The sequence below is a fragment of the Macaca mulatta genome, chromosome 5, assembly GCF_049350105.2.
Source record: "Macaca mulatta isolate MMU2019108-1 chromosome 5, T2T-MMU8v2.0, whole genome shotgun sequence".
NCBI lineage: Eukaryota > Metazoa > Chordata > Mammalia > Primates > Cercopithecidae > Macaca > Macaca mulatta.
This window is the reverse complement of record NC_133410.1, coordinates 840,329-863,098: the sequence shown is the minus strand read 5'-3', so window position 1 is coordinate 863,098 and position 22,770 is coordinate 840,329. Positions and strand designations below refer to the sequence as shown.

The following is a 22,770-nucleotide window of genomic DNA, read 5'->3' as shown; positions in this document are numbered from 1 at the left end:
CGGTGCCAGGGATGCAGCTCTGAGCTGACTGGCACGCCTGCTCCCACAGGGCTTTCTGTTAGCAGACTGGCAATCAGAAGCCAAACACACAACAGACAGCACCAGTTCAGGAAACAGCACAACTACAAAGGGAAATACAGCTGGTGACGGGCCAGAGGGTGGCAGGGACTGTGTTTTTCTTTGCCTGCATGTATTTGGGATTCATATTTAGATCTACAATCAACAAGAATGTGTCTGTGTGTTGTGCAGGAGTCCAGTTTTATTCTTTCCCATCAAGTATCCTGTCCCATCTGGGAATACTGCACTCCTTCTCCAAGGTCCTGAGGCTCCACCTCTGTCTCTGCTCCCACGTGTGGGTCCTGTGTCCATGGGGGTCTGGGGACGGGCTCCCCACTCTGGACCCATTATCTGTCTTCCTCCCGCTGCACCATCATCATTCTGTCTTGGTATCTGGTGGACCTCACTCTCTTCTTTTTCCTTCAGGTGTCTGTTCTGGCAGATGGGCCTTTTGCAGGTCTGTATGCAACACTCAGCTTGTCAGATTTCACAGAATTTTCTTCTTAACTCTTTGGAGTTTGGGGAGGATGGATGTCTTTACGTGTGGAGTTACCTAGCCCAGAAAAATAACAAGTGTCTTTCTTTATTTAGGTATTATTTAATTTTTCATTCAATTCTATAATTTTCCCCATAGTTTTATTTCAAGTTAGAAAGAATTTTTACCTTCTTAAAAATTAACATTAGGCTGGGTGCAGTGGCTCACGCCTGTAATCCCAGCACTTTGGGAGGCCAAGGCAGGCGGATCAGGAGGTCAGGAGTTCGAGACCACCCTGGCCAATATGGTGAAACCCGTCTCTACTAAAAATACAAAAATTAGCCAGGCGTGGTGGCAGGCATCTGTAGTCCCAGGTACTCAGGAGGCTGAGGCAAGAGAATCGCTTGAGCCCGGGAGGTGGATCTGGAAAAGTGGTGACCCCAAAGGAAGTCTTCAGTGGGGTGATCGCCGGCACCATGTCCAGGTCTCAGCTTTGACGAACACTGGGTGGATGCAATGGCAGTGTTTAGGGAGGCCCAGGCACCACATACAATCTTTGTGACTGTTCTGTAAATCTACAATCATTTCAAAATGAAGCTTTAAAAATGACTTTAATGGATGTAGTGTGTACATATACATAATTTATGTATAGTGCACACTAAGTTGAATGCAGCCATTGTCATTGTACTGACACTGTAAGGAAACCCTGAGCAGGGTTTTGACCTCAGGGGCGGCTGCTCAACAGAAGCAGTTCCCCCCGCAGAAACTGGGTGTCTTGGGAACGTGGGTGCTGCTCCAGCAAAGGTCTGGAAGGTGGGTTCCCGGGAAGAGCCTCAGGGCTGGGAACGTGGCGGCCCTGACCCCACCCTCTCCGATGTCTGCAGAGGAAACAACTCAGCTTCTGCCCCTTCTGCTACCACGAGGTGGGGTGGGTGATGGAGTCTCAGCAGGGCCAGAGTGCAGGGAGGCCCCGGGATCTGCACCCCCAGGTATGGGGCGAGCTCCCGGGTGGGAAGGGCCCCTCCCCCTGGGACTGAGCTCCCTTCCCAGGGGGTTTATCCGCCTGTGCCGCTGTGGGGGGCGTTGCCAGCCCCATCATTGCCTGCGGGGTCGCGTCCGGTGCGCCCCCGACCGCCTCCATCTCTCACGGGGGAAGCTGAGGCTCAGAGAAGAACGAGGGAGGGGTGGGGTCGGCCCCTGTGCGGCGAGGCCAGTAGCGGACCCCAGCCAGACTACGGGACCCCCAGCCTCGGATCCGACCCCCCCGCAATCAGCGTCGGAGTGTCCCAGCCTCGGCACCACTTGGGACCGCCCCGCGCCGCAGCGCCCTCATCTGGAAACCGGGGGTGTGGCAGCGCCGCCCTCCTGCGGATGCGGGGTGCAGCTCCTGCTTCCAGGGGCCGGCGGGGTCGTGGGGTGTCGAGGTCGAGGCTGGTGGGGTCGCAGCAGCGCTCAGGGCCACCCCTTCTGCACCTGTCCCGCCGTTCTGGCGTCTGTGCCAGGAGAGCAAATGGCACTTTGGGTTTCTGTGCCAGGAACAAGCTTCCCGCAGTTTCTGTTGGGCTCCTGGCTGCGCCCAATTCCCAGCTTTTGGAAGCGGTTCTGGAGGCGGCTCCGCGCAGTAGCTGGGCCAAAAAGCCGGGTGGTGGGCGGCGTCTGTGACGTTCCCCAGGTTCGCAGGGGGTCCCTCTGAGCCTAGTGGCTTTGCAGCCTGTGGGGAGCACGAATCCTCGGCTCAGTCCCCCTTCTTAGGGGCGGGCCTTCCAGAAGCCTTTGGCACCTGGACCAGCTCAGGGCTCAAGTGGGGCCTCTACACTCACAGAGCGGGACGGCCCCCACAGCCACCCCTGGAGCAGAGGGCAGCACACCTAGTGCTCTATAAATGCCTGCTCCCGTGACTAGACCCACAGCCTATGTGATGAGCTGGAGGGGAGGGAGGGAAGGGACCAGCCCACTGAGCTGTGGAAGCCCTGCAGCCCCCACCCCAGCCAGGAACCCCTTCAGTCAGGAGAGCAATGTGGGGAGAGGCCAGGCTTACTTACCTCCTTATAGACACCAGTCCTTTCCAGGAGGGAGAAAGAGCTATGGGTCACTCACTTTAGGGTGAATTAGCTTTTCTCACGGGGGGGTAAGATTTGCACAAAGGCAGTTAGGGCTGTGGGGGCCGTCCTTGCCTCCCCCACACACCTGCCAGAGACAGCCGCGCAGGAGGCAGAGAGATTCTGGCCCAATGACTGGGGACTGTTAGAAGAATCTAGGAGCAATTCTACTGTGACCCAGTTTCCCTTGAGTCATGGGCCTAAAATCTGCTTTGCAAAACATTGCAGATGTGGCTGAAAACTGACCACAAGGCTCTTAGCTTTCTGTTGAGGAGTCCAGATCTGTGCCATCAGCCAAGTGCCTGGCATAGGCTGCCTGCCTGTCCCCACAGCGACGAGGGCAGCAAGATGGGCTCATTCTCCCCACACCCTGCTGCCTGTGATAGCTTCAGACAGCCAGGGTATGGGGGGCAGGAAAACAGGTGCAGTCAGAGGTGCCAGCAGGATGCAGGCATGGCCCTGTTTGAGTGACACCTTCAGCCCAGAGCACTCAAGCAACAAGCTGTTCTCCTCCCACCAACAGCTGGGGGCCTTCCAAATGACAGCTCCTGCCCACCTTTGACAGGGAGCTCACTCCTGAATGACTGGCAGAGGCAGCACTGGCACAGATAGCTACAGGCGAGGGCGTTCTCCCAGACTCCGTATAGCATGGAGCTTCCCAGTATCAGAGTAGTAATGGGGGGGCACCCAGAGCGCCAGGGACACGGAACTGCTGAATTCACAGAAACAAGGTGGGGGGCACATCTGGACCCAGGTGGAAAGTGGCTGGGTGGTATTAGCCCAACCCAGAATTCCACCTGACATTTATACGCGAGGCATTGGCTCAGCTGGCTGGGGGCAGTCCTTAGGAGGTCTGGCATCCAGTGGGCAGAGCCCGAAGGCAAGACCTTCAAGGAGGGGCAGAGCCAGTGCCTGAGCACTGAGGAGCACCTCGAGGGGGCCGAGTGGCCGCCAGGGGAGAGCGGCATTTGCAGGGGCAACCTGTGGCCGGAGTCCCCTCACACACACGAGGCTGGTCCGAGAGCACCCCTGCAATGCTGAGGGCTATGAGTGGCCGTGGGGGAGCCTGGGTGCTCTGCCAGGTCACCTCCCTCAGTGACAACTGTGTGCTGGGTCCAGCCAGCTTGCTCTGCTCCCTGGAGCTGCCGAGGGCCAGGGCTTCTCACAGTGCCTGCTATATTCAGAGGCTGTAATTACGCATCTCTGTCCTGTGGGCCGAATCGCAGAGCTGTTTAGGGAGGTGTTTGTGGGGCCTGTGAATCAGGAGCTCACTAGAAAAGTGGTGGCTGGCACCGCAGAGCAATAAGGGCCTGGGTGCCAGCAACAAGCAGTCCCCTGCAGCCCCAGCAGGGCCCCTGCCAGCCCGCATGCCGGCTTCTGCCCGCGGGGTCAGACTCAGTGACCTTGCCTCTGACAGCCAGCCCTGCCCCTCAACCCACTTACTGCCCGCATAAACAGCTGAACTGTACCACCTCCAGGAGGCCAGGCCTCTGCTGGACACAGGACCAGAAAAGACCCATCAACCCCTGGGAGCTCACACACAACTGCACACACAACCACAAGACCACAAGCCACATGCAGTAAATCACACACACGCACAACCACACACAACCACACAGTCAGGCATGCATATTACACAAACACACACAGAACCACATACAGACATACAACCACATGTGGAGCACACACAAACAATCACAACAGCCACACGTATGCATAAGCACGCAGTCACACACAGGTGCATACAGACGCACAACCACAGCGCCACTCTCTCGCCCCCCACGGAGTTGCCTGCGTCCCTTGAGGAACAGAAAGCAAAGCAGGAGACCCCAGCACGCTAGATGGAGGGTCCGGGCAGGAGGGTCAGGGCCAGATGGAGGTGGGAAGAGCGACTGGAGGGTGTTGGGGGCGGCCTGAGCGTCGAGTGGATGGAGGGTTGGGGGAGTAGGCCAGAGGGCGTGGGGGTGTGGCTGAGACACTAGCCCGGCCTTGGCCGTCTGAATGGGGCGGTCTGAATCACCAACTTCTGTCCCAGGGGCCACCAAGGACATGGGGAAGATGCTCGGGGGTGACGAGGAGAAGGACCCAGACGCCGCCAAGAAGGAGGAGGAGCGGCAGGAGGCGCTGCGCCAGGCGGAGGAGGAGCGCAAGGCCAAGTACGCCAAGATGGAGGCGGAGCGCGAGGCCATGCGCCAGGGCATCCGAGACAAGGTGCGCGCCGGGCCGGGCCCCGCCTGCTGGGAAATCGGCCCTGAGTCCAGCGGGGATCCAGACCCCGCCTGGGTGGAAGGGGCTGCCCGGAGGAGGGGCGGGCGTCCCCCTGGGTCTCCTCCCCTTTGGGGGCTTCAGGGTGGTGGAGGGGGTTGGGGCTCGTATTGGGTTCCCTCTGTGGGGCCCAGCCCGTCCTGCTCCTGACCACAGGGCCGGCCCTGACGGGCTTCCTGGGCCCGCATTCCGATGCGCAGCCCTGTGGGAGAAGGTGGAGCCTGGCTGGCTGCCCGGGGCCCTGGGCCGACGGGTCATGGGGCGACCACCTGGCATGGGAGGGCGCTCTGAGGTGAGCCCGGCCTGGAGTGAGGATGCAGGGAGGGGGGCACCCGCTGGGATTCAGGAGGTGGCCCAGAGTGGCTGCCGGCACAGGGACAGCCATGCGCCGTCACTCCCACTCAGCCGGGTCCCCGCAGCGGCCAGGTCCGAGGGGCACAAGGTACAGGGAGCAGCCTGGGTCCCGAGAACCGCTCCGGCTTCCTCGGTGGCTCCAGCAGGGCCCTGGCTGGAAGCCGGGTGGGCACAGACAGCAGCCTGGAGGAGCCTCCAGCCAGGGGTGAGGGGGCACGTGGGAGATGTTCACATTCCACATAGGAGGGGCCTGGGGTGCTGCCTGGAGCCGAGTGCTCACCCCGTGCGCAGGCCCCAAGGGTAGGGGCCGCAGCAGGCCAGGCAGGCCGGAAGCTGTGTTTCCCAGAGGGTCCCCTTAGTCCCCTGCCCTGGATGGGCCAAGATGGCCTGGCTTCAGGGTGGGAAGGTTCAGACTTCCGGGACCCCTCCCTGCTGCCAGGGGCACCCAGAGCAGGTGCAGAAGCTGTTTCCTGGCCTTGTGTCAGCCGCACCCAGGGAAGGGTGGGCTCCACGGGGTCTTGTGGGGAGGCTGGAGCTCCCGAAGTGGACAGAGGTCGACATGGGAGGGCAGGGGCGGGGCAGGCGGGGCACATGCAGCCCCTATACCCAAAAGGCCAGTCCAGCAGTGCTGCCCCGCCCCACCCACGGATTCTTCCCACACCCTCCAGTCCCTTGCAGCAACCCCCCGCCACCGCCATGCACCCTGGAGGGTGCAGAGCAGCCACTGATAGGGAGTGGGGGCTGGGTGCCCTGGCATCTCACCCAGGGTCACTGGACGTTTCCAGGGGTCTCCTGTTGATCGACTTTGCTGTGCTGGCTCACGCCCTCCAGCTCCCCTAGCTGACCCAGGGCTTCAGGAGGAAGTCAGGGGAATATACACCATCTGAGCCAGGCAGCCAGAGCCCATTCAGATGTGCTCAGGAGACTGTGGGTATCAGGAGGGGGGGACGGGGACAGGAGAAGGGAGGAGGAGTCAGAGAACAGAGAGAGACAGAGACACAGAGATAAAGAGACAGATACAGAGAGACAGAGGGAGAGACAGAGACACAGAGAGGGAGAGACAGAGAAAGGAGAGACAGAGACAAGGAGAGACAGAGACAGAGAGAGGGAGAGACAGAGAAAAAGACAAAGAGAGGGAGAGAGACACAGAGAGAGAGACAGAGAGACACAGAGAGGGGAGAGAGAGACAGAGAGGAGAGACAGGCACAGAGAGAGGGAGAGACAGCAACACAGGCAGGGAACAGAGGAGAGAGCCAAGACCCCGAGACCCCGAGAGCCCCCGGCAGAGCTGAGAGAGCTGACGCTCGGTAGAAGTGGAGGTGGCGGTGGGTAGCAGCTGAGGGAGGGACACAAAGTGATGGTGGGCTGGGGTCTGAGAGAGCTGTGTCTGGGGCAGGTGTCTCCAGAGTGGGTCAGGTCCCCCCGGCTCCGGCCTCTGCTGGCATGATCTTAGAGGGACACCGGCTGCTCCGGGCCGTGTCATTCCTCAGGGTCCCCAGAGGCAGGACAGGGCAGGCTCAGGGGACCATGTCCAGGCCCCAAGGGCAGTGGGGACAGGGCCAGCAGTGTCAGTGACTGAGTGGCCCGGACAGGATGCAGCAGCTGCACCCTCCAGAGACTGGGAGACACCAGGGAGAGTGAGGCCCAGGAGAGGGGGAAGCGTAAGCACCTCCTCAGTTTCCGTGTGGGGCCCACAGCTGGCAGCTAGGGTGCAGGGCTCTCTGGTCAGGCCTATGGGGAGCTGGCCTGACCTTGCTGCCAGGCACTAACCTGCGCTTCTGTCTTGGTCTAAGCCCCTCAGAGAACACAGGTGGCAGGGATAGAGGCCACAGACCTGCCCACAAGAACAGCCCCCTCCACAGTCCACTGGCCCCTCAGGCCTTGGAAGCACCAGCCTCTCTGCTCTGGAGGCCCCACCACACTGGATCCCCCCCAGACTCCACGTCCACACCTTCCCCACAGAGCCCTCCTCCACGGAGCCTTTGGGGGTAGGGGAACCCCGCCCTCAGGTGTGGCCACCTGATCAGAACATCTGCTGCCTCCAGCCTCCCCTGGGCCGTGGCACCCCCAGGCATCTTGGGGGTTGGTTAGAGAAGAGGTGCTGAGCTGCCCTGTCCAAGGCCTCTTTGCAGATGGGGACTGGATCCTTTCGGAGTATCCAGCCCCTCAGGCAGTTCCCAGAGGAGCACCGCACCTGCACCTCCAGTCAGGCAGCCATCTGGACAGGCCCAGGCCCAGGGATCGAGAGCGAGACTGGCCCCTCTGTGCTGGGCGCACTGACTGACCTGCCCTTGGCTTACATAAGCTTCCAGCCACCCATGTCGGGCAGCTCACGCCTGGACCTTCCTGCATGGGCCTTCTGAGGGCCCACTAGGCTGCCCCAGTACACTGCATCCCCCCCACCCCCAACAGCCCACACGGCGCCTAGCAGGTGTCCACCTGGTTGCCGAATGCTGGGTGTTTGGTCCTATCGTTCCTATTGTTGGTTCTCAGTATTGATTAGCACCCACTGCCCTTTTCTTCTCAGGAACACAGTGTTTTCAGGGTTCAGGGTCTCACCTCAGATGTGTCAGGGCCTCCTAGGCTCCCCCAGCAGCCACTCCCATCCTCAGGTGTTACTTCCTGGAGAGCAGCTGACCAGCATCACGGCGGGCCTAGGGCTGGGTGTGCCTGGGCGTTTGTTTCTGGAGCAGACGCCTCAGAACCGGGTCTCAGGCTCCGGCGTGCAGCCCAGCCCCAGAGCCCGTGTTCCCGGCGGAGTGACCCTGGCCCTCAGGCCGAGTCCAGCATGACCTCAGCCTCAGAATGACCTGGAGCCTCAGTGCAGCAACTGGCACTTCAAGTGAAGCTCTGAGTGTCCCACAGCCTGGTGGCAGGGCCTGGAGTCTCCTTCCTGGGCCCAGAGGGAAGGATCCCACACCTTTTGCAGACAGGGTCCCCCAAGCCCCAAGGGTCATTCCCCTGACCCAGGAGGTTCCTTTGCTCACACAACTTATGTTCCCGCTGTTACATGCCTGCTCCTCTGAGCACACCCGTGTTCCTGAGTGCCTTTGCCATGGGCAGCACAGCCTCCTGGGCTGGGCACACGTGTGGCCGCCGCATGCACAGACCCCCATACCCCTGGCTGGAAGGAGGCTCTCTCTGGCCAGACCTAGCTTCCAGTGGCATCGCTCTCCCCAGCACACCCCTGGCCCCACAGGATGAGGAGCACATGCCCCCTCCACTTCCATACCTGGAGCTGCTGCCCCTCCTGCTGTGGATGGCTAGGACCAGAACCAGTCTGCTCTTGCTGCCCCGCGGGGTCAGGGCTTTGTTCTGGGCCTGCAGGGCCCTCTGGGTGATGCCCCTGTTCCTGTGGAGGACGTTCCTACCCTGCACTCTTCGCCTCACTGAGGAGATCCCTGGAGTCCCAGCTCTGTCAAGAGTGTGCAGGAGCTGCTAAGGACCAGGGCGAGCCCACAGCCCCTCTCTCTCCGCAGTGGCCAGGTGGTGCTCTGGCCGCAGGCCGCTGGGAGCATGGCACCCTCCTTTCCATCTCACTGAAGGTGGCCCTGGCCCCCCACACCCAGAGCCACCTGCAGCACCAGGGAAGGGGAGAGGTGCCGAGACTGCCCTCAGTGGGGTTGGGGGGCACACAGGCAGCCTCCATTTGGGAGGAGGGAGGGGCCTCCTTGGAGAGCCAGGGGGTGCCCAGCACCAGGAGCAGAACCAACCGCTTCTATGGGAAGGGGCTGCTGAGACAGGAGCAGGAGATGGCAAGGGAGGGGCTCCTCCTGGGCAGAAAGGCTCCTCCCTGCGGCTGTCGATCCCGTGGTGTGCTCCTCGGTCCTGTAAAGTGCTGGTGCCCACTCCCTTTCTAAGTTTTCTCCTGGACACAGCTGCTGACGCCTTCACTGCTCTAGAGCATCCTTAATCTCAGACCCAGGGCCTTGGACCCGGCTCGGGGGTCCTGCCCAGGGCATGGACAACCGGCTCCTGTACAACACCAGGCCCCCAATCCTTCCAGGCCAGCCCAACCCCACTGGTTCCCACCTTCCTGGGCAGCAAGAGGCTGTTCCGTAGTTCCATGGCCTCACCATGACCACAGGCTTCCTGGGCTGGCGGCTCACAGGAGGGCTGGAGGAATGTGGGGTGGGGAGGTGTATTGATCTAAGAACCAAAACCCTGCTGCCTGGCATCAGAAACTTAGAGGCCTGGAGGGCAGAAGGCCAAAATCCCATGCCCCCTCTGGAGGCTCTGGGGGAGGGCCTTTCCCTGCCCCTTCCTGCGTCTGGCTGCCCTGCAACCCCTGGTGTTTCTTGGCTTGTGGCCTCACCACTTGCGACTTCCTCCGCTTTCATATGCCCGCCCCCGTCCGGGTGTCTGTCCTTTCTGTCTCTTACAAGGACACTCTCACTGGACTTGAGGCCCCTCAAATCCAGGATGGCCTCGTCCCCATCCTTACCATAATCACATTGACAAAGACCTATTTCCAAACGAGATCACATTTGAAGCTCCAGGCAACATGAGTTTGAGGGGGACAGTATTCAGCCGCTACAGAGGGCAGACACACACACAGGAGATGAGAAACGGGGGTGGGCAGGGGCTCGGTGAGGCCCAGGCGTGCCGGCTGAGGTCACAACTAGGCAGGATTCCAGGACACCCAGTGCCTGGAAGTAACCGCCGCCCAGGCCCCTCTGCCAGCTGCCCATGGAGCTGAAGTGGCCTGCCAGGGAGTGGCCCTGCTGGGGCTGTGGCCGCATGCAGGCAGCCTTGGCCAGGCCCAGGAGTGACTGCAGGTCGTGGAACAGGCACTGGGCAGGAGGGTCAGCTGCAGGGTGACTGTTTCTCCCCACCTCTGCCACACAGCATCCTGCCCACCCCTCCCTGCCCCAAGCTGGAGGCTTCCTGGAAGGCAGAATGCCAGGGGCTGGGCTGGGTTTGGAGCCAGAGGTGGGGCCACAGCCCCCTCTCCTCTCAAGGAAGATGGGAGCTTCCCCATCCCCTGCTCCCCCCTTCTCAGCTGCTGGCCCCCATTCTCCGTGGGGGCTTCCCACTCCTCCAGGCACCCCCCGGCGAGGGGTCTCTTCTCCCTCTGGGGTCCTCGTTTGCCTCGTGGGCCAGGGGGCCGCGCACACGCCTCCTGGGGTTCCTGGGCCAGTCCCTGGCCCAGGGAGGCTGCGGCCTGCCTAGGAGCCGCCGGGACCCCCGCCCTGACCCCCACCTCCCTCGCAGTACGGCATCAAGAAGAAGGAGGAGCGCGAGGCCGAGGCGCAGGCCGCCATGGAGGCCAACTCCGAGGGGAGCCTGACGCGGCCCAAGAAGGCCATCCCGCCGGGTTGTGGGGACGAGGTCGAGGAGGAGGACGAGAGCATCCTGGACACCGTCATCAAGTACCTGCCCGGGCCGCTGCAGGACATGCTCAAGAAGTAGCCCCGCGCGGGACAGCGGCCCCGCGGAGCCCCGCCCCTCCCCCCTGCAGACCCTCCGCGGAGGCCCCCAAGGGACGAGCAGAGTGCAGCCCCTACGCCGATATAAGCCATAGCCCCAGGCCCGCCCTGCCTGCGCCCGCCGCCTCTCTCACCCGAGGGGCGTGCGCCCCCAGGACCCCCCAGTCCGCCCGGTGCTCCTCTGCCCGCGGGTGGCTGGAGCCCCATCGCCTGGGACGCCCCTTCCTCTTGCCGTTTACCGCCCACCCAGCAGCGCCCGAGGCCAGGGCCGCCGGAAGGGCAGCCCCGCGACCACCCCTGTGCACTCATTAGCGGCGGTGGGCGCCTGTCGGGCCCGCACTCAGGAGCACAGCCATAGCAGATGGGGGGGTGCGGGCGGGGCGGGGGCGGCGGGGCCTGGGCCCCCCTCCCGCGCGCGGATTCCGGGGTTCGGATCGCGCCGCCGTGAGTGTTCGCGCCCGCACGTGGCCGCTCTCCGCCCCCCAGGCTGCCCCCCTCGCGCCCCTGTCCGTCAGTCTCTGTCCCCATCCTTTCCTCTCCTCTCTGGAAGGTTTTGCTTCTTACGAACGCCACGGCCGTGTTCACTACTAAACTAAAGGAAACAAAGCAATAGGTTTGGGGGACGCTAAGCCCCCCACCCCCGTCACCCCGCTCTTCCCGAGTCCTCGCCCCTCGCCCCCCACCCAGCCTCCTGGCCTCTCCGCCGACGCGGCTGCTGCTTCTCCCTGGGGAGGACCCCTGCCCTCGCCCATTGAACTCTGCACCCTCCACAGGAGCCGCAGAGGCCCGAGGCACCCAGGGGGTCTCCGGACGCTGGAGACCCTGCGACCCTGCCCAGCACCTCCTCCGTGGGCAGCTCCTCGGGTGGGGCCTGCGGGGTTCCCTGCGCGCAGCGGGCGCGAGTGTGGCCGAATCCACCTGGTGGCCCTGCGGGGCGGCCTCCGAGTCCCTGTTTCTCCTCCATTCATGTTTAATTTGCATCACAATTTGTTGAATCTCAGGTAAATGAGGTCTTTGCATTTAATGAGTTTTACCTTGACAGGCGTCGCCTCGCCCCCCAGGCCCTTTCCGTCCACATCACAAATGCATCAAGTCCACACGTGTTTCGGGCCAGGGTTGGCTTGGCATTGACCTTCATGACCTTACATAGCTTTAGAGAAGCCATAACGTTAGACTGCAATACTAACGACCTACGCCCCTCCCGGCAGAGACCACCGCGCCCCTCTGCGCCCCAGCGACGCGGCCCACGGGGACGCCGCTGTCCGTCCTGCTCGCCCTGTGCCCTCTCGCTGACTTCTCCCGGGTCGTGTCTTAAAAAAACTCCTGTTTTCACACCTTTCAAAGCCAGCTCTGAGCAGACAGGGCGTCCTCTCTTAGAACCTGCGCACCCCGTTCCCAGCGCATGGCGCCCGGGGCCGCGAGCTTAGCTTAGACCGTGGTGTCCTCTGTCCGTTTGTCCTGCGCCTGCGCCTCCTCCTGCATGTCGGGGCCCCTGCGTGTGTTCTCTCCGGATGGAATCACAGCCAATAAACACCAGTGATTTCATACCGTGTGGCCATTCCTTCCAGAGGTCCATTCCGCCAGTCGGTGGGAGGACCGGGCCTTCCCCCGTCCATGTTCTTTCCACGGGCAGCTGCAGGGCATCCCACCATTCTCACCCTGCTCTGTCCACTCAGACTCATTTTCCCCAGGCCGTCCAGCCACAGCAACCTCCATCTAAACCGCAGACCTGCGCCTTCAGGGACCCGACCCCAGGTTGGGTCTTCCACGGAACCTCAAAGCCTCTGCCCTCTGCTCTCCCTCCCACCTAGATCCCCGACCACGGGCCTGTGCCTCTCCTCAGTTCCACCGGCCCGGGGCCCCAGGTCACCCTGTGCTGCCCTTGCCTCTGCCCAACCAGGAATTCCTGCCCCGACAAGCATCCCCGTTGGACTGTCCCTCCTCCTGAGTCCCAGACTGGGATCCCTGAAGGGAAATGTCTGCCAACTTGGGTTAAGGCCAGAGGAGGTTCCTCACCCCAGCCCAGAGAACAGCCCCTCTGCCTGGTTGCTGGGGGTCCCGCCCACACTCAATCCGCTGGATGCTCAGCCCACCCCTAGCTGCTGCCCACCACTTGCTTCCCCAGAACGTCCTTGTTTGACCTCCATGTTTGGAAGCTGTTAAAAGATGATTCCAGCCGGGCGCGGTGGCTCAAGCCTGTAATCCCAGCACTTTGGGAGGCCGAGACGGGCGGATCACAAGGTCAGGAGATCGAGACCATCCTGGCTAACACGGTGAAACCCCGTCTCTACTAAAAAATACAAAAAACTAGCCGTGCGAGGTGGCGGGCGCCTGTAGTCCCAGCTACTCAGGAGGCTGAGGCAGGAGAATGGCGTAAACCCGGGAGGCGGAGCTTGCAGTGAGCTGAGATCCGGCCACTGCACTCCAGCCTGGGCCACAGAGCCAGACTCGGTCTCAAAAAAAAAAAAAAAAAAAAAGATGATTCCGGCCAGGTGCGGTGACTCTGGCCAGGTGCGGTGGCTCAGGACAGGCACGGTGGCTCACGCGTGTAATCCCAGCACTTTGGGAGGCCAAGGTGGGCAGATCACGAGGTCAGGAGATGGAGACCATCCTGGCTAACATGGTGAAACCCCGTCTCTACTAAAAATACAAAAGAAAAAAGAAAAAAATAGCCGGGCATGGTGGCATGCAACTGTAGTCCCAGCTACTCGGGAGGCTGAGGCAGGAGAATCGCTTGAACCTGGGAGTCGGAGGTTGCAGTAAGCTGAGATTGCACCACTGCACTCCAGCCTGGGCGACAGAGCGAGACTCCATCTCAAAAAAAAAAAAAAAAAAGCAAAGATGATTCCATGACATTTGTTAAAGCTTGGTGAGGAAGGCTTTGCTCAGGACCAGCGCCATAGGTACAGGGACCATGCAATAGGGCTTGCAATGGGTGTGTTGCCAAGGAGCAGAGTGGGCTCAGTGGACAGAAGATGACTGAGGAACATCAAGGGTTGGGGGATTCTGGCTAACCCCATCTAACTGGATTCTAGCTGGAGACAGGCAGGGCAATCAGACAGACCCGTCAGGCGGTGGAGGATGAGGACCCCAATTAAATCTCCAGGATGAGGGTTTGTTGCTAAACTGACCTAGCCAGATTCTTTGCTAAAACAGATTTTACAAGGAAGTGGGCCAATGGGCCTACCAGAAGATTCAGGAAGTTAATTAAAGTTTGACCACACAAAAAATCTTTGTCAGGAGCCCTCTCTAGGGAGCAGCATGTCTGGGTCTCCTGTAATCTTCCTGACGCTTCTGGCTGGGAATGCCCCAGGGAGCTGCCCAGTCCCAGGGCAGGAGGACCCAATGTGCCCTGCCCCCAGGCCGGGCCCTCCTGGATGCCAGGTGGGATCTGGGAGGGAATGTGCTCTCCTCCAAGCCCATGGAGGGGTGTATCCTGCTCTTCCTCCTGCTGCCTCTGGGGAAGTGTGGACCCCAGGCACCACCAAATTGCCCAGGGTGAACTCTCCCCTGCCGAGTAGGCAGCAGCTGGCCCCTCTTCCTCCCTGGAACTGAAACTCAGTGTCTTTGCACCCACCCCTGTGCCTGTGGCTGCTCCCCAGCAGGGCTGCTCTTAGAAGGCCACCTCAACATCCAGCCACTGCTCGGCCTCCATCCTCCCCCAGCCTCCCATTTCCCACCCATAACCTGGTCTGGACCCCCTTGCAAGCCTGAGCAGCAACTTGGACGTGCCAGGCAACGACCCAGGCAGCTTTCCCTCTGAGTCTTTTTTTTTTTTTTTTTTTGAGACGGAGTCTCGCTCTGTCGCCCAGGCTGGAGTGCAGTGGCGAGATCTCGGCTCACTACAAGCTCCACCTCCCGGGTTCACGCCATTCTCCTGCCTCAGCGTCCAGAGTAGCTGGGACTACAGGTGCCCACCACCATGCCCAGCTAATTTTTTTTTTTGTATTTTTTTAGTAGAGACGGGGTTTCACCATGTTAGCCAGGATGGTCTGGATCTCCTGACCTCATGATCTGCCCACCTCGGCCTCCCAAAGTGCTGGGATTACAGGCATGAGCCACCACACCCGGCTCCCTTGGAGTCTAGACCAGCCCTTCCTACAGCTGGGTCAGACCTGAGCTTCTCCTGGATCCAGCTCTCACCTCAGGTGATGGGGTCCGAGGCCTCCTGGGAAAGGCACTCCTCCCCAGATGTTTACTGTGCCCCTGTGATTTGTGGCGCTCTGTTCTAGGGGCTGGGAATACTAGTCCCTCCCTCCTGGAACTGGTTTTCCTAGTGATGGAAGGCAGATGATAAACATGTAAGTGGCGGTGTCTGCTCTGGAGGAAAATCGAGCAGGACAGGGAGCAGAGAGCAATGGTGAGGGTTACTATTTCATGAGTGGTCAGGGGGCCTCTCTGTCAGAGTGATGTGCACAGACCCGGAGGAAGGCGGGTGTCCCGTGGGAGAGCATTCTGGGCAAAGGAACAGGCATTCAAGAGCCAGGAGACAGCGCTGCCTGGGTGCCACCAACGTGGCCCTGACCCCAGGCACTGGCTGGGCACCACCCTGCCCCGGGAGTCTCCTCCTTCTGAATGTTTAACTGTATCTTGAACACAGCTGGGCTGGCTTTCAAGCTCCACACACGGCCTCCTCCCCAGGCCAGGAAGCCATCTCTCCTCTGACCGCTTCCTCCCCCAGGGCCCCTCCTCTCCAGCGCCCTGCACTGGGGGCAGTAGCGGCTACTGAATCACAAGCCACCTGACCATGAGCTTTCAGGACAAATTCTAAGAGGCCTGGCAATTAAAGGCCATTTTCCTGGCACCGGAAGTCCGCAGCCAGTCCAGCCCTGCCGCCCACCGCCGGCCAGTGGGGCCACTGCGCCCAGGCGACCTGGAAGCGGCTCTGCTGCTGTTGCAGGCAGCTGCCCCTCAGGTGATGCAGGGAATGGTGTGTGGGGAGGGGCACAAGCCAGGAAGGAGTCCTGGGAACAGCTTGAGGGACCCACACACCTGGCTGTGTGGATGGAAAGGGCCTCAGGGAAGGCGCCCAGGTGAGACTTCCGGGGACACGGCCCCCAGCACACCCGCCCCCTCCAGCACATCCACCCCACCCAGCACATCCACCCCGCAGGGGATCTGCCCCACCTCCCCGTCACACAGATCCGCCCCTCCAGAAAATCTGCCCCCCAGTAGATCCACCCACCAAGATCCACTCCCCTGGAGATCCGTCCCTCCAGCAGATCCGCCTCCCGCAGAAGATCCACCTCCTCATCAGATCCTCCCCCAAAGACCCACCCCCAGCACATCCAGAAGATCCACCCCCCGCAGCAGATCCGGCCCCCTCAGCAGATCTGCCCCTCCAGAAGACCCGCCCCTCACGGCAGATCCGGCCTTCCCAGCAGATACGCCCCTACGCCCCCTCCCCGAGTAGATCCGCCCTTCCAGAATATCCACCTCCCCCGCAGATCGGGCCTCTCCCTCAGAACCGCCCCCAGCAGAACTGCCCCCAGCAAAGCCGCTCGGGCTGGGCCTCGGGGCCTGGGGAAGGGAGCCGGCACCATTCCTGGGAGGGACCGGGCCCGCCCCTGGCCAGCCTGAGCCAATCAGCGCATGCTAGGCGGGCTGTCATGATTGGCTCCCAGAGGCTCACGTGTGGAGGCCTGACCAATCAGAGCCCGAGAGACACCATTGCAAGACTCTGAGGAGAGCTGGAGGTGGGTCAGTCCGCAGCTCGCCGCGCGGCAGCACCTTCCTGCCTACCCAGGCCAGTAGGCGCGGGTCTCGGGCCTGGCAGAAGCTTCTCCGGCCCCCTGCCCTCGCCTGGCCTCGCCCCGTCGCTTGCGTGCTTGTCTCGTCCTGCCCCCAGGCCCTGCCGGTCCCCACCCTTAGGCCGGCGTCCCTGCCCGGCCCTGCGCGAGTTGGCGCCAGCTCAGGAAGACGCCCTGAAGCCGAGGCCTCGGAAGCAGGTTTCTCCCGGACCTTCTCCTGCCCCGCGTTCCCCCCTAGGCTGGCGGTAGGGACCAGAACCCCCCAGCAAGCCCATAACCGGCCTTCGCGCTCCCGGTGGCCCTGGCTGCCGCCGAGGCCTCAGCCTGGAACCCCGCTCCTGCCGTCGGGGACCTTTCTGCGGCTGCCCACACGCGACCCCAGGCAAGGGGTGGGGGCGCGGGACCCTCCACGACAGGGCGGCGGGGCGCTCTCCCTTCTTCGAAATCAGCGTAAACTGGACCCGCCCCACCTCCCAGACCTTGGGGGAGTCCCGGGAAAGGCTGTGGCCTGGGGGTCTGCAGGGCGTTGGCAGTAGAGGTGGGGAGAGACCCCAGCTCTTTCCTGCCCCTCAGCCGTGCCTTCCTGCCCGTGAGCCGGGGACAGTGGAGGGGAGTCAGGGAGGCTCCTCCAGAAGGACTTTCTTATGACTCGTCCTATAAAGCCCCTCGGGCATAGCCATCCTCCCCAGGACCCACGTACTCTCCCGGACTGTGCTGGAAGCTCAGAGCCAGAATGACTTTTCCACTGAGGCTGGCTGGCCCAGTGGGCGGCAGGGACGGGGGCTGTGAAGAGAAAACTCACCCGCCAGGGTCAGGAGCTGGTTGCCCACTGAGTAAAGCAGAGGGGTCCCTGCCGCTTGCCTCAGGATCAAAGCCAGTTGGTGAGGCACTGCCTTGCAGTTGTAGGAGAGGAATAACGGCCCCCGTGGGTGCTTGGTTGGAACGATTAAAGGAGAATAGCAGTTTAGCACGATTATTTCACACAGTTCAAACCAGCTTATGTGGCGTCTTCAACAAAAAGTAATTGTTGAGAGAAGTGACAAGATGAAGGAGGACTCTGAGTCCGAGTCTCCCTCCTCGAGTCCCTGTGTGAGCAGAGGTAAATAATCGAAACTCACCAACCAGGAGAAATTCACCTAGGACTGGGGCAGAAGGTATACACCATGAGCCTGGAAATGATTAAAAAAACAATGAACACAGGCTGGGCATGGGGGCTTACACCTGTAGTCCCAGCACTTTGGGAGACTGAGGCGGGCAAATCATTTGAGGTCACAAGTTCGAGACCAGCCTGACCAACATGGAGAAACCCCGTCTCTACTAAAAATACAAAATTAGCCAGGCATGGTGGTACATGCCTGTAATCCCAGCTCCTGGGGAAGCTGAGGCAGGAGAATCACTTGAACCTGAGAGACGGAGGTTGGGGTGAGCTAAGATCACACAATTGCAATCCAGCCAGGACAGCAAGAGTGAAACTCCGTCTCAAAAAAAAAAAAAAAAAAAACCACAACAGTGAGCCAAAGGGACACAGCAGCAAGGGGTCCCAGTGGCCGAGGCTGGAATGACTTGAATAGCACAATAGAGTAGCGTTGGATTATAATGCACAGTGCTAAAGAAATATCGATGATTCTTTGCTGATGTAATAAGTGACTGAATGAGCCGGGCAAAGTGGGACCTGTAGTTCAGCTACTCAGAGGCTGAAGTGGGAGCATCAGTTGAGCTCGGGAGTCGAGGCCAGCCTGGGCAACATAGCAATATCCCATTTCAAAAAACAAAGGACTGAATAAATAAGTAGATGGGAGAGAGGAGACAATTGACCATGCAAGAGGAATCCAAATATTTTTTCTTTGAGACAGGATTTTACTCTGTCATTCAGAAGGCTGGAGTGCAATGGCACACTGTTGCCTTACTGCAGCCTGGACCTCCTGGACTCAGGCAGTTGTCCCACCTCAGCGTCCCAAGTAGCTGGAACCACAAGCATGCACATCCAGCTGAGTCCGAATAGTGTATGCAGATATGCCCTCACAGAGGTGACCTGAACTTCCTGAGTTGTGAGGGAGCCTCACCTGGGACCTCCTTTTAGGTAGCAGGGAAAAGGAGGAGGGTGAGCCACATGTGGGCACCTCCTTCCAGAGAGCATGTGCCTCAGCCTCCAGAGTAGCTGGGATTATAGACATGCACCACCAGCCTGACTAATTTTTGTATTTTTAGTCAAGACAGGGTCTCACTGTGTTGCCCAGGCTGCTTGAACTCCTGGGTTCAGGTGATCTTCCCACTTTAGCCTCCCAAAGTACTGGGATTACAGGTGAGATATAAAACTTCCTTATTCACAGACTACATGATTGTCTATATAGAGAACACTCAATCTGAAGCAACAGCAGTGATTGCAGCAAAGACCCTTGTAGAGCCAGTAAGTGAGTTTGGCATGTTCACCAGTAACACATACAAATTAATCTTAGTGCTGCGTGCAGTGGCTCATGCCTGTAATTCCAGCACTTTGGGAGGCTGAGGCTGAGGCTGGTGGATGGCCTAAGGTCAGGAGTTCGAGACCAGCCTGACCAACATGGTGAAACCCCCTGTCTAAAAATAGAAACACTAGTCGGGCATGGTGGCATGCACCTGTAATCCCAGCTACTGAGGAGGCTGAGGCAGGAGAATCGCTTGAACCCAGGAAGCAGAGGTTGCAGTGAGCCGAGATCACACCATTGCGCTCCAGTCTGAGCACCAAGAGTGGAACTCTGTCTCAAAAAAACAAAAAACAAAAAAAGGCCCGGTGTGGTGGCTCACGCCTGTAATCCCAACACTTTGAGAGGCCAAGACAGGTGGATCACAAGGTTAGGAGTTGGAGACCAGCCTGACTAACATGGTGAAACCCCATCTCTACTAAAAATACAAAAATTAGCCGGGTGTGGTGGCATGCGCCTGTAATCCCAGCTACTCAGGAGGCTGAGATGGGAGAATTGCTTGAACTTGGGAGGCAGAGGTTGCAGTGAGCTGAGATCATGCCACACTTGAACCTGAGAAGCAGAGGCTGCAGTGAGCTGAGATTGCGTCACTTCTCTCCAGCCTAGGCAACAGAGCCAGACTGTGTCTAAAAAAAAAAAATCTTATTACTATAGACAAGCAATAAGACGTTGGAAACAAGTTAAAAACACAGTAGCTCCTGAGAGAGAGAGAGGTATAAATTTAACGAGACAAAACAGGGTCTGTATGCTAAAAAACTACAAAATGCCAATTAAAGAAGACCTACATATGTGGAGAGACGGCACATGGCACGCTCATGGACTGGAAGACTGAACATAGTCAAGATGCCAATCTCAGAAGGATCTGTGAAGTTAACAAAATTCCAAAACATTTCAGTAGGACTTCTTTTTAGATTTAGAGAAGATGATTTTAAAATGTATACGGAATGGTGAAGGAGCTAGCTAAAACAGTAAAAAGGATAGATAAAACAATGTTTTAAAAAAGAGCAAAAAAGTTAGATGAATCACATTACAAAGTTTCAACACATGCTTTAAAGCCACAAAAATCAAGACTGTGGTATTGGCAAAGAAGAGACAGATGGGTCACTAGAAGCAGACCCACATAAATATGGCCATTTGATCTTTGACAGCAGTGCAAACAAAAGCAACCCTGTGGAGAAAGGATCATCAGTTCAACAGATAGCAATAGGGCAGTTGGTCATCCATATGGAAAAATTGGAACCTTGACCTAAACCTTACATTGTACCTAATTAACTCAAAATGAATCATATATAAATGAAAAACAAAACTATAAAATGTTTGGAAGAAAACAAAAATACCTTTGTACCTGACATTTGATAGAGTTCTTAGACATGATACCAAAGGCATAATCTACAGAAGAATCCATAAAAGAAAAATTTGTAAATTGGACTTTATCAAAATTAAAAGTTTATTTTTTTGAGACAGAGTCATGCTCTTTTGTCCAGGTTGGAGTGTGGTGGTACAGTCATAGCTCACTGCAGCCTTGACCTCTTGGGCTCGAGCCATCCTGCTTCCTCAGCCTCCTGAGTAGCTGGGACTAGAGATGCGTGCCACCGCGCCTGGCTAATTTTAAATTTTTTTTCCTGAGTCTGGGTTTTGTTGTGTTGTCCAGGCTGTGTTGCCCAGGCTCAAATTCCTGGCTTTAAGTGATCCTCCCACCTTTGGCCCCAAAGTAGTAGATATTACAGGCATGAGCCACCGTGCCTGACCTAAAAACGTTTGATCTACCAAAGACAATGCGAAAAGAATGAAAAGATGAGGAGAAAATACTCACAAATCATCTGTCCAACTAAGGACCTGTATTTAGAATACACAGAGAGCCCTTAAAACTTAACAGTAAGAAAATAGTCCAACTAAAAAGTGGAAGAGACCTGACCAGACATGCACCAGCGATGATACAAGGTTGACTACTGGGCACAGGAGAAGAGGCTTGACACCACCGGCCACCAGGAAATGCAGATTCAGCCACCACGCAGGCCACAAGGCACCTGCACCACAGCCGCAGTGCAGGAGAATGCTGGTGGTGCCCCAAGCTGCCAGGGTGTGGACCTGCTGGAAATGGTACACAGCCACATGACCCAGCAATCCCACTCGGGTATTTAGAGAAAGAAAAACATGTCCACATAAAAACCGTACGTAAATGTTTATTGATGCTTTATTCATAATCATTAAAAGCTGAAATTCGGCCGGGCGCGGTGGCTCAAGCCTGTAATCCCAGCACTTTGGGAGGCCGAGACGGGCGGATCACGAGGTCAGGAGATCGAGACCATCCTGGCTAATATGGTGAAACCCCGTCTCTACTAAAAAATACAAAAAACTAGCCGAGCGAGGTGGTGGGCGCCTGTAGTCCCAGCTACTCGGGAGGCTGAGGCAGGAGAATGGCGTAAACCCAGGATGCGGAGCTTGCAGTGAGCTGAGATCCGGCCACTGCACTCCAGCCTGGGCGACAAAGCGAGACTCCGTCTCAAAAAAAAAAAAAAAAAAAAAGCTGAAATTCAAATGCCTTTCACTGGGTGAGCTGGTAAACTGTGGCGTATCTATGCAGTGAAATACTACTTTGCAGTGACGATGGGGAGATATTGACACATTCGGCACCATGGGGGTGGGAAGAGGTGAAGGAAGGTTGGGGAAAGGCACCGTGGTAAGGTGTGGCACTAAGGAGATTTGGGGGATGGAACCATTGTGTGTGTGGACTGTGGTGATGGTCACATGACTCTGTACGTGTGTTAAAACTTCAAACTGAAACAAAAAAGTTAAAACTTTTAATTTAAAATATTAAAACATTTTTTTAAACTGACACGTATTCCTGATTTTGTTTTGTTTTGTTTTGTTTTGTTTGAGATGGAGTTTTGCTCTTGTTGCCCAGGCTGGAGTGTAGTGGTGCCATCTCGGCTCACCACAACCTCGGCTTCCTGGTTCAAGCGATTCTCCTGCCTCAGCCTCCCGAGTAGCTGGGATTACAGGCATGTGCCACCACGCCCGGCTAATTTTGTATTTTTTTTTAATAGAGACAGGGTTTCTCCATATTGGTCAGGCTGGTCTCGAACTCCTGACCTCAGGTGATCTGCCTGCCTCGGCCTCCCAAAGTGTTGGGATTACAGGTATGAGCCACTGCCCCCGGCATTCCTGATTTTTAAGAAACTGTAACAGAAGAAAAATTACTTGGTAAATGGTACATATCTAAACCTTCCAACAGTCATGCTTAAATCAAGATATTTAAAGTATTCCCATTAAAGTCAGAAAAGCACAGTTCTCCTTGCTATCGCTGTCAGTGTTTCTCCAGACATCCCAGCAGGGTGAGAGAACCAAAAAAGAGGGAAGGAGATGAATATCAGAGACAGGGTTTAGTAGTTTGTTGACGATACAATCATCTGCGTGTAAATCCAAGGAGATCCCCTGAAGAACCCTGAGGACCAGCTGAAGAGTTCAGTCCGTGCCGGATCCAGTGGGTTTCTCTACTCCACAATAACCCATCAGAGCGTGAGCCACAAGCCTCCACCTCCCTATGAAAGAATCACAAAACAAGCCGGAAGAGAAGTGTGTAAGGACCGCCTGAGGAAGATGCTAAAAGAGGGTGAGTCGGCAAACATGCCACATCGTGGATGAAGGATGTCAGCTACCCCACAAAGTAAACTGTACATTCATTTAAATCCCAATTAAATTCTGATGAGACTAAATGACACAGGATAAGCTGCCTCTGGAGCTGATCTAACAGAAGAAAAGCCAACATTAAAAGAAAAAAAAAGAAAAGACGGGTGAGGTGGCTCATGTCTGTAATCCCAACACTTTGGGAGGCTGAAGCAGGCAAATCATTTGTGGTCAGGAGTGTCTTGTGTGGTC

The 22,770-nt window shown here is 57.9% G+C and overlaps 1 protein-coding gene and 2 long non-coding RNA genes across 4 annotated transcripts in view; 2 read left to right on the top strand and 1 right to left on the bottom strand.

The window, feature by feature from the left end:
• The window catches only part of CPLX1 (complexin 1), a 44,474-nt gene extending 32,250 nt beyond the window's left edge, over window positions 1-12,224 (top strand). Inside the window, 2 exon segments of the mRNA NM_001257684.1 lie at window positions 4,667-4,842; window positions 10,465-12,224. Coding sequence (NP_001244613.1) covers window positions 4,667-4,842; window positions 10,465-10,662 — 374 coding nt within the window. The 3' untranslated portion in view covers window positions 10,663-12,224.
• Window positions 12,225-16,377: 4,153 nt separating this feature from the next.
• Window positions 16,378-22,682, bottom strand: LOC144341056 (uncharacterized). 2 transcript variants are annotated; one of them, XR_013417638.1, is made up of 2 exons: window positions 22,430-22,682; window positions 16,378-18,499 (listed from the first exon to the last, which is right to left on the bottom strand). It is a non-coding gene; the product is annotated as an uncharacterized LOC144341056 (long non-coding RNA). The 2 variants fall into 2 exon arrangements; XR_013417639.1 differs by having other exon boundaries at window positions 22,179-22,675.
• On the top strand, window positions 16,383-22,680 carry LOC144341051 (uncharacterized). Its single transcript, XR_013417632.1, has 2 exons — window positions 16,383-17,697; window positions 21,965-22,680. It is a non-coding gene; the product is annotated as an uncharacterized LOC144341051 (long non-coding RNA).
• Window positions 22,683-22,770: the final 88 nt, after the last annotated feature.